The sequence below is a fragment of the Agrilus planipennis genome, unplaced genomic scaffold, assembly GCF_000699045.2.
Source record: "Agrilus planipennis isolate EAB-ADULT unplaced genomic scaffold, Apla_2.0 scaffold118, whole genome shotgun sequence".
NCBI classification, from domain to species: Eukaryota; Metazoa; Arthropoda; class Insecta; order Coleoptera; family Buprestidae; genus Agrilus; species Agrilus planipennis.
In genome coordinates, this window is record NW_020438955.1 from 739,283 (window position 1) to 750,067 (window position 10,785).

At 37.1% G+C, this 10,785-nt stretch overlaps 2 protein-coding genes and 1 long non-coding RNA gene across 4 annotated transcripts in view; 1 reads left to right on the top strand and 2 right to left on the bottom strand.

Annotated features, from left to right (window-relative positions):
- Window positions 1–10,785, top strand: part of LOC108738947 (odorant receptor 4-like) — a 39,052-nt gene that overhangs the window by 21,514 nt on the left and 6,753 nt on the right. The gene's annotated exons all lie outside the window — the stretch shown is intronic.
- The window catches only part of LOC108738943 (P protein-like), a 30,256-nt gene that overhangs the window by 15,014 nt on the left and 4,457 nt on the right, over window positions 1–10,785 (bottom strand). For both annotated transcript variants that reach the window (XM_025974975.1, XM_025974974.1), the window contains exons 2-8: window positions 9,856–10,020; window positions 9,106–9,269; window positions 8,686–8,870; window positions 6,259–6,525; window positions 5,937–6,140; window positions 4,489–4,604; window positions 4,231–4,369 (exon numbers count right to left, since the gene is read on the bottom strand). In XM_025974975.1, the coding sequence (XP_025830760.1) occupies window positions 4,231–4,369; window positions 4,489–4,604; window positions 5,937–6,140; window positions 6,259–6,525; window positions 8,686–8,870; window positions 9,106–9,269; window positions 9,856–10,020 (1,240 nt within the window). The remainder of the gene's footprint in view (window positions 1–4,230; window positions 4,370–4,488; window positions 4,605–5,936; window positions 6,141–6,258; window positions 6,526–8,685; window positions 8,871–9,105; window positions 9,270–9,855; window positions 10,021–10,785) is intronic.
- Window positions 2,062–3,459, bottom strand: LOC112904594. Its single transcript, XR_003231214.1, has 3 exons — window positions 3,231–3,459; window positions 2,481–2,644; window positions 2,062–2,245 (listed from the first exon to the last, which is right to left on the bottom strand). It is a non-coding gene; the product is annotated as an uncharacterized LOC112904594 (long non-coding RNA).

Below are 10,785 nucleotides of genomic sequence, written 5' to 3' on the forward strand. Positions count from 1 at the left end.
AAGCAGAGGATAGCGCAGGGTCGTGTCGCCTTTAATAAAAAGAAGTCACTTCTATGCTCGCGAACGGTTAATTTAGAAATTCAGAAAAGGTTGTTAAAGGTGTATGTTTGTAGCATGGCGCTGTACGGGTGCGAAACATGGACAGTGGGCGTGGCGGAAAAGAAAAGGTTAGAAGCTTTCGAAATGTGGTGTTATAGGCGGATGATGAGGATATCGTGGGTAGAAAAGGTTAGAAATGAAGAGGTATTAGAAAGAATAGGAGAACAGAGGACTCTATGGAAGTCAATAAAAAATAGACGAGATAGGTTGGTAGGACACCTTCTAGGTCTAGTCAGAGATATATTAGAGGCAGAAACAGGAGTTAGGAGGCGTAGAGGTAGACCTAGATTAGATTACTGTTTGCAAATAGTTAAGGATGTGAGCTGTTCTAGTTTTAGGGAAATGCGAAGTTTAGCTCAGGATAGGAACGATTGAAGGTACGTGTCCAACCAGTCTTAGGGCTGACGACCTTATGATGATGATGATGATAGCAGTATTAACATCTAGCTAGGAGAAGTTAGAGATAGATTTAAATAAAATAGAAGCGGTGCTGACAAAACAAAAATACTGGTATGCAAGGGAAGAAAAGTGGGGAAAAAGCAAATATAAAGATAGGGGACGAAAAGTTAGAAAAAGTGGCTGATTTTCGGTATCTAGAAAGTCAGAAAACTGAGGATAGAAGGAGCAGTAGAAATATAAAGCCAAGGATAGCGCAGGGTCAAGTCGCCTTCAACAAAAAGAAGTCAGTTCTGTGCTCATGAACGGTTAATTTAGAAATTCAAAAAAGATTGTTGAAGATGTACATCTGGAGCAAGGCGCTCTTGGGGTGCGAAACATGGGCGGTGGGCGCGACGGAAAACAAAAAAGTTAGAAGCGTTTGAAATGTGGAGTTACAGGCGAATGATGAAGGTATCGTGGATAAAAAATGAAGGGGTATTAAAAAGGAATGGGACTCTATGGAAGTTAATAAGAAATAGGCGAGATCGGTTGGTGTCACACCTTCTTAAAAGGGCTGGTAAGAAGCCGAAACACGAGTTAAGAAGAGTAGGGGTAGACTTAGATTAGATACTGTTCACAAATAGTTAAATATGTGGGATGTTCTAGTTTTAGGGAAATGCGAAGTTTAGCTCAGGATAGGAAAGAGTGGTGGTGTGTGTCCAACCAGTCTTAGAACTGACGACCTTATGATAATGTTGATACAAAGGTACATATGTATATTCAATGTATCATCATTAATATACATGTAGGATGTCCTGAAATCATCGAGATACAGAATGAAAATTTTGGTCTTGAGTCACTTCATCATATTCATTATAAGGTCAGGTCATCATCTCGAAAACAGGAGCAATTATTTTCACCTTCACCCTTTCTTATTCTGCGCCGGACTTCCCATTTCCCCAACATTGGGACGTCTGACATCCTACAGTCCCCTATTTGTAAGTAGTAGTCTTATCTAGGTCTACCACCTTTTGATTCTTGATCCTACTGCGTCTTTAACTAGCCCTTCATGTTTGAGAAATTGTCTTACCAAACTATCTAACCCGTTCTTTTTTTACTTCCATAGCGCCCTCTGTCCTCCTACTCCTTCAAATGCCTTCTCGACTCTAACCTTTTCTATCCACGGTATTTTTAAAATACTCCTGTAACACTACATCCTAAACCCTTCTAACCTATTCTCTTCCGCATTTCCCACCTTCTACCTTTCCACCCTTTGCTTCAAGTCTCTAGCACTTTTTCAATCATGAGTTATCTCACTCCCTAAATATCGAAAAATGGCGACTTCTTCTAGTTTATCGTCTCCTATTTTTGTATTAGTTCTAGCCCTACTTCCGCTTCCATTTTATTCAAAACTAACTCTTAACTTCTCCTTGCTAGATGCTAAAATACTACTGTATCAACCGCAAATCTAAGCATGCTAATCTTGTATCACCCATTTGACTTTTATTTCTTTTCGACTAAAAAAGTAGTTAAGGACATCCTGTATATTATAACCGTCCAATGTCTTATGAACATCTGCTTACTTTTACTGATAAGACGTTTGCTTCCTTTAGATTGCTATTATTGTTTGCGGGTTGCGACGTGACCACCCCTTCAACCCATACATCCATCGAATGTTGTGACAGGTTTCTGTAATATTCAGGCAGCATAGCGCCATCTAACATTATCTCGAGCTTTTTTGATTTCGGGGCGTCAAATATTGAAAAACCTCAAGAAAAGATAAGCATTTAATGTTAACAAAAATTGAAAAGTAATCCTTACATTAAGATTGGTCCAATATTAAACGTATGAATGTAAGGAGTGGAAGGTTATGGGAGGGGATAATGTATCTACCTCCCATTCAATTCGTTATCTTTTTTTTATCGAATGTTTCATCAAATTACTGACTTCTCAATTGTTTTGTTAATTTTAGCTTTTATCTGTAACTAATGTGTATTACTTACTTTTAGCCTTCCCCTTTGCAACGTTTATTTGATGTGTCCCTGGAACAATCTCTGTTTTCCTCATTAAAATTATAGTGATTAGTAACCAGAAAATTATTAATATTGCCAGTTTCGTATATCGCAAAATTTGTTTCCATTTTTCTGGGAAAAACGTGTAATCGTGTCTAAAAATTTAACATTTTTGAGCTAGATACTAGTCAATTTCTTAACATATGTAATTAAATTCAAATTAATGTGAAAATTCATTTTTTCATTCCACTACAAACTCCCTCAAATTAATGAGAAAAAAATTTTGTTGCTGTTGTCACACCCTCGCCGGGAATCGAACCCGGGACCTTTAGCTTTACTAAGAAGGCTTAGTGATCAAAGCATTAGTGCGTAAAGCCCAATGTCCCGAGTTCGATTCCCGGCGAGGGTGTGACAACAGCAACAAAATTTTTCCCTCTTTAATTTGAGGGAGTTTGTAGTGGGATTAAATTAAAAAATGAATTTTCACATTAATTTGATATCAACCCCTATTAAATGTCAAATCTATATCGTAATTAAATTGCCTAACTTTTATCTTCTTTCCTGGTTTTATCAAAATTATTTCCTTAAGGTATATTTGTACTACCCCTTAAGTAAAATTTCAACCACGCTGAGTTTTTAAGAATTTCGCAGTAAGTAAAATTATTCAAAATAAATCCAGTACTTCATGTTGAGTCCTTTTTGGAAATAATAATTATAATTACATGTATCGTAAGTACTAACGTTTTATTTGTGTTGAATATAATATTATCACCATTTTCAATACCGTCATCGTCTTCTTCGTCTTCGGCAACTGGCTCTATGGGAGACGAAATTATGCACACTTTGGTTGCTTTAGAATGGTGAGCGTCTGGAACGCTGCTATAGTGCCTTCTACACCAATTTTCACTAATTGTAAAAATATCAATTAATATAATAGAAGTAGGTCCCAACTGATACAAAATCAAAAAGTTTTAGTTACAGGTAAAAGGAAAGATTTTTAAAACTGGAAATTGTATAAAATAAGGAATCGGAATTAGGATACATTTTTCAAAGTTCTTGCTTTCAGTGTTTATTTTTGAAATAATGTAAAAACTACTGAAGATATTGATCTTAAAATTCAACAAAAAGAACCCGGTGTCCTCTCGAGTGCTACCAAGGAATGGTCCTAGCTAAATATTTATGTGACCATTCCAATGCTGCAAGACCCACAAAAAGCGTCATGGTTTAATAGTTTACCATGACCAAGCGGCAGGTCATTGCTTAGGATTCGGGAGGTTACCGGTTCGATTCCGGATACATCTGGGGTTTCACTTAGACAAATACAGGGGGGTAATATACCACAGATAATCTCCTGTCTTCATTTCGCCCAACTCATCTTTATCATTCCAATCACCACTCATCCCCTCCAGCGTAATCTGGAGATTTTTCTTTTGGGTGTTTCATTCCCACCAGCCAGTAATGCGGGCAGTCCTTCCGGACTATGCCGGAAGGTAGGGCGNTTTTTCCGTGCAGTACTGTACGGTTTATACGCTTCTCACCGGTTAAGAGTTTGGCCGAGAGTTGTCTCCTTTCTTTTCTGGCCTAGTGCTGTTCTTTTCTACTTTGCGCCGGTCAAACTGAAGGTCACATCGCTACAGAAACTAAACGAAGTATAGTTGATGGGCGAGGAGATGAGTTATACACACAAATACGTACACGGACACATTCACAACAATAATTAATATAAAGTTGTATTACTTACGGAGCTTACAACATTTTTATTGGATGCAATAATAACGTTAGGGGGATCCCCAACAGGCGTTATAGCTCCTCCTACATTCGAATATATAACCATTGAAATTAGTACTGGAACTGGGTTCAGTTTCATTACCTCACACAACCTAAAGTTAAAAAAGATAACTATAAATATCTTTATTAAACAGTTATTTTAATTCTGGAAGTAATTTTTTCTTGTGTATCACTTGGAATTATTTTGTTACGGTCCTGTTTCTTTACTTGCCTTATAGTAACTGGAGTAAGGAGCAAAGCCGTCGTGACGCTGTCCAGAAAACACGACAAAAATACGGTAAACAAACACAAGGTGTTTATAAGGGGCCATTCCTTCCCATTTGTTACCTAATAAAGGTACAAAGTATTGAAAACAATTAACAAAATAGCAATTTCTAATTTTTAAAGTATCGCCCAACAATTTAGCTAAATACAAATAAAATACGGGTTGCACTAGAAATAAAATAAGATTGCCCTTTAAATAAATAAATTGCGACTGTGTTTCAAATTAATTAAATAGTGTCTGTGTAGGGCGGTGTTGTAGTGTTGAACATTAAACAGTTCAAATCTCAAAGCCAAAATACGACACAAACGTCCGAAACAGTTTTCGGTAACAAAGTTACCTTCTTCAGGGACTGAAGAGAATCAAAGGTCAAAGGTAAGGCAAACATGACTAATTAATGTTGTAGTCCGGTGAGCATAACTCAATACGTCAACTACAATGTGGACCTTACAAAACAAAAGAGCAAAACAATTACATTAGCCCAAATAGTGGAGAATTAGGCATAAGACCTTTGCCACTGTTAACAGAGTTTAATAGATATTTATAAAGAAACATACTTTCAAAACTGTCAAGCAAGTAATTATTTCTAATTTCCTTATCGATTATCAATATCGTTCCTGTGATTATTAGTAAGAATATTTTGAGCAACCCTGGATTTTCAAGTGTACTAAACCTGGCATGAGTCAAATGTTCTTTAAACCTAACATGTACTGAACGTTTAGTTTGTCCAATGTATTTCTTACTGCAATATTTTGAAGTGAGATTCTTAAACATTTTTTTGTTAACTATTTTATCAATAATACTACAATTATATCCATTGTTTTCGGCAATATTTTGACGTGACGTCTTATAATTCGATGGAACCGGCTGCACGCACGAAAAAACATGACTCATGCGGCGTTACCTCGCTCTGAGGCGTTCCATTTAAGGGTTGAAGTGCAAGCGAGAGCGCGGAACGAGCGACAAAGAGGCACAATCGGCCTCCGCGTTCGGCAGCGTTCGACATCTGTCTCTCTCCTACTTGAGTGAGCGATGCGTCCGCGTGGACAGCTGCTATACAATAATACATTTACATGTTTTCGTCAAGTATGAAGTGCAGTGAAAAGTGAATGTGATGTCAATTGTTTATAACAACGATAATTGCTGCGATAAAGGTAATGATTCTTTCGATATTAAATATATGTTCAGTGATATATTGTCGAATTGAAGCTAGAGTTACAAAAATTTTAATGATGTTTAAAAGTTGTAAAACAATTACTCAAAGCACATTCATACTTGTAAAAACTATGTACGTTTGCGAAAATAGTTAGAGTCACTGGTTACAATTCTAAAAGTATTTGTGGGTTTTCTATAAATATAGAATTCGGAAGAATTCGCATTTTCGTTGATAGCCTTACCTTAAATGCTAATACTGCTAAATAATCAAATAGACCCGTTTCGCTGACAATGGTGACTATGATCATCATAGAAAACAATAGAAGCAACGTTTCAGTATCAATCCACGACACGATCTCCGAAAGAGCCGGTCTAACATTCAAATAAGCTAAAATCGCTATTGATATCGTACTCGCTAACATGGCCGCTAACGTCCTATGTATTATCTAAAAAACAATGTTTGACGTAATAATAGAAGAATAAAAGTTCTTGGAGATTCTACATAAAAACAATCAAATAATTCAATTGTTTTAATTCTAAGCTTTATAAACGGTCTTGATTTACCTCAAATATAATGATGACGTAAAGTCCCAGAAGGACGAACGCAGCGTAAATGACACCATCGTTGGTACTTATGGAAGCCAAATGGTACTCTAAGGATAAAGGTAGATTTCTATCCAGATTTGTTTTCAGTTTTATTCTCAACGATAGATACTGCGAATCGTTGACTAGCACATCATCCAGAGCTAGAGCCTTCCTCAGGTTTATTTGTGGTACCTGCTCTAGCATGGTATCAGAGACTAAGGGCACACGCCATAATTCAGAAATGTTCTGAAGAAAGACGAAGAAAGATTTAATGTTTTGTATCCACAGGTTAAGATTAGTATGTTTAGATTTGCAGATGATATAGCAGAGTAGTAGGGATATAAAGCAGAAGATAGCGCAGGGTCGTGTCGCCTTTAATAAAAAGAAGTCACTTCTATGCTCGCGAACGGTTAATTTAGAAATTCAGAAAAGGTTGTTAAAGGTGTATGTTTGTAGCATGGCGCTGTACGGGTGCGAAACATGGACAGTGGGCGTGGCGGAAAAGAAAAGGTTAGAAGCTTTCGAAATGTGGTGTTATAGGCGGATGATGAGGATATCGTGGGTAGAAAAGGTTAGAAATGAAGAGGTATTAGAAAGAATAGGAGAACAGAGGACTCTATGGAAGTCAATAAAAAATAGACGAGATAGGTTGGTAGGACACCTTCTTTGAAGGTCTAGTCAGAGATATATTAGAGGCAGAAACAGGAGTTAGGAGGGTAGAGGTAGACCTAGATTAGATTACTGTTTGCAAATAGTTAAGGATGTGAGCTGTTCTAGTTTTAGGGAAATGCGAAGTTTAGCTCAGGATAGGAACGATTGAAGGTACGTGTCCAACCAGTCTTAGGGCTGACGACCTTATGATGATGATGATGATAGCAGTATTAACATCTAGCTAGGAGAAGTTAGAGATAGATTTAAATAAAATAGAAGCGGTGCTGACAAAACAAAAATACTGGTATGCAAGGGAAGAAAAGTGGGGAAAAAGCAAATATAAAGATAGGGGACGAAAAGTTAGAAAAAGTGGCTGATTTTCGGTATCTAGAAAGTCAGAAAACTGAGGATAGAAGGAGCAGTAGAAATATAAAGCCAAGGATAGCGCAGGGTCAAGTCGCCTTCAACAAAAAGAAGTCAGTTCTGTGCTCATGAACGGTTAATTTAGAAATTCAAAAAAGATTGTTGAAGATGTACATCTGGAGCAAGGCGCTCTTGGGGTGCGAAACATGGGCGGTGGGCGCGACGGAAAACAAAAAAGTTAGAAGCGTTTGAAATGTGGAGTTACAGGCGAATGATGAAGGTATCGTGGATAAAAAATGAAGGGGTATTAAAAAGGAATGGGACTCTATGGAAGTTAATAAGAAATAGGCGAGATCGGTTGGTGTCACACCTTCTTAAAAGGGCTGGTAAGAAGCCGAAACACGAGTTAAGAAGAGTAGGGGTAGACTTAGATTAGATACTGTTCACAAATAGTTAAATATGTGGGATGTTCTAGTTTTAGGGAAATGCGAAGTTTAGCTCAGGATAGGAAAGAGTGGTGGTGTGTGTCCAACCAGTCTTAGAACTGACGACCTTATGATAATGTTGATACAAAGGTACATATGTATATTCAATGTATCATCATTAATATACATGTAGGATGTCCTGAAATCATCGAGATACAGAATGAAAATTTTGGTCTTGAGTCACTTCATCATATTCATTATAAGGTCAGGTCATCATCTCGAAAACAGGAGCAATTATTTTCACCTTCACCCTTTCTTATTCTGCGCCGGACTTCCCATTTCCCCAACATTGGGACGTCTGACATCCTACAGTCCCCTATTTGTAAGTAGTAGTCTTATCTAGGTCTACCACCTTTTGATTCTTGATCCTACTGCGTCTTTAACTAGCCCTTCATGTTTGAGAAATTGTCTTACCAAACTATCTAACCCGTTCTTTTTTTACTTCCATAGCGCCCTCTGTCCTCCTACTCCTTCAAATGCCTTCTCGACTCTAACCTTTTCTATCCACGGTATTTTTAAAATACTCCTGTAACACTACATCCTAAACCCTTCTAACCTATTCTCTTCCGCATTTCCCACCTTCTACCTTTCCACCCTTTGCTTCAAGTCTCTAGCACTTTTTCAATCATGAGTTATCTCACTCCCTAAATATCGAAAAATGGCGACTTCTTCTAGTTTATCGTCTCCTATTTTTGTATTAGTTCTAGCCCTACTTCCGCTTCCATTTTATTCAAAACTAACTCTTAACTTCTCCTTGCTAGATGCTAAAATACTACTGTATCAACCGCAAATCTAAGCATGCTAATCTTGTATCACCCATTTGACTTTTATTTCTTTTCGACTAAAAAAGTAGTTAAGGACATCCTGTATATTATAACCGTCCAATGTCTTATGAACATCTGCTTACTTTTACTGATAAGACGTTTGCTTCCTTTAGATTGCTATTATTGTTTGCGGGTTGCGACGTGACCACCCCTTCAACCCATACATCCATCGAATGTTGTGACAGGTTTCTGTAATATTCAGGCAGCATAGCGCCATCTAACATTATCTCGAGCTTTTTTGATTTCGGGGCGTCAAATATTGAAAAACCTCAAGAAAAGATAAGCATTTAATGTTAACAAAAATTGAAAAGTAATCCTTACATTAAGATTGGTCCAATATTAAACGTATGAATGTAAGGAGTGGAAGGTTATGGGAGGGGATAATGTATCTACCTCCCATTCAATTCGTTATCTTTTTTTTATCGAATGTTTCATCAAATTACTGACTTCTCAATTGTTTTGTTAATTTTAGCTTTTATCTGTAACTAATGTGTATTACTTACTTTTAGCCTTCCCCTTTGCAACGTTTATTTGATGTGTCCCTGGAACAATCTCTGTTTTCCTCATTAAAATTATAGTGATTAGTAACCAGAAAATTATTAATATTGCCAGTTTCGTATATCGCAAAATTTGTTTCCATTTTTCTGGGAAAAACGTGTAATCGTGTCTAAAAATTTAACATTTTTGAGCTAGATACTAGTCAATTTCTTAACATATGTAATTAAATTCAAATTAATGTGAAAATTCATTTTTTCATTCCACTACAAACTCCCTCAAATTAATGAGAAAAAAATTTTGTTGCTGTTGTCACACCCTCGCCGGGAATCGAACCCGGGACCTTTAGCTTTACTAAGAAGGCTTAGTGATCAAAGCATTAGTGCGTAAAGCCCAATGTCCCGAGTTCGATTCCCGGCGAGGGTGTGACAACAGCAACAAAATTTTTCCCTCTTTAATTTGAGGGAGTTTGTAGTGGGATTAAATTAAAAAATGAATTTTCACATTAATTTGATATCAACCCCTATTAAATGTCAAATCTATATCGTAATTAAATTGCCTAACTTTTATCTTCTTTCCTGGTTTTATCAAAATTATTTCCTTAAGGTATATTTGTACTACCCCTTAAGTAAAATTTCAACCACGCTGAGTTTTTAAGAATTTCGCAGTAAGTAAAATTATTCAAAATAAATCCAGTACTTCATGTTGAGTCCTTTTTGGAAATAATAATTATAATTACATGTATCGTAAGTACTAACGTTTTATTTGTGTTGAATATAATATTATCACCATTTTCAATACCGTCATCGTCTTCTTCGTCTTCGGCAACTGGCTCTATGGGAGACGAAATTATGCACACTTTGGTTGCTTTAGAATGGTGAGCGTCTGGAACGCTGCTATAGTGCCTTCTACACCAATTTTCACTAATTGTAAAAATATCAATTAATATAATAGAAGTAGGTCCCAACTGATACAAAATCAAAAAGTTTTAGTTACAGGTAAAAGGAAAGATTTTTAAAACTGGAAATTGTATAAAATAAGGAATCGGAATTAGGACACATTTTTCAAAGTTCTTGCTTTCAGTGTTTATTTTTGAAATAATGTAAAAACTACTGAAGATATTGATCTTAAAATTTAACAAAAACAACCTCGAGTGCTAAGGAATGGCCCTAGCTAAATCTTTATGCGACCATTCCAATGTTGCAAGACCCACAAAAAGCGTCATGGTTTAATAGTTTACCATGACCAAGCGGCAGGTCATTGCTTAGGATTCGGGAGGTTACCGGTTCGATTCCGGATACATCTGGGGTTTCACTTAGACAAATACAGGGGGGTAATATACCACAGATAATCTCCTGTCTTCATTTCGCCCAACTCATCTTTATCATTCCAATCACCACTCATCCCCTCCAGCGTAATCTGGAGATTTTTCTTTTGGGTGTTTCATTCCCACCAGCCAGTAATGCGGGCAGTCCTTCCGGACTATGCCGGAAGGTAGGGCGGAAGGCCCTCTTCAGCCTGCTTTCAGGAATCGTGGAAATGGGTGGGTGGTGGTTCAGGTGAGAATGATGAGACGGACGAAATGAAGACAGAAGAGAGTGAAAGATTATCTGTGGAATATTACTGCCTCAGCATTTGCCTAAGTGATCCAAGGAAACCACAGAAAAACTTGGACCAAGGCAGACGGA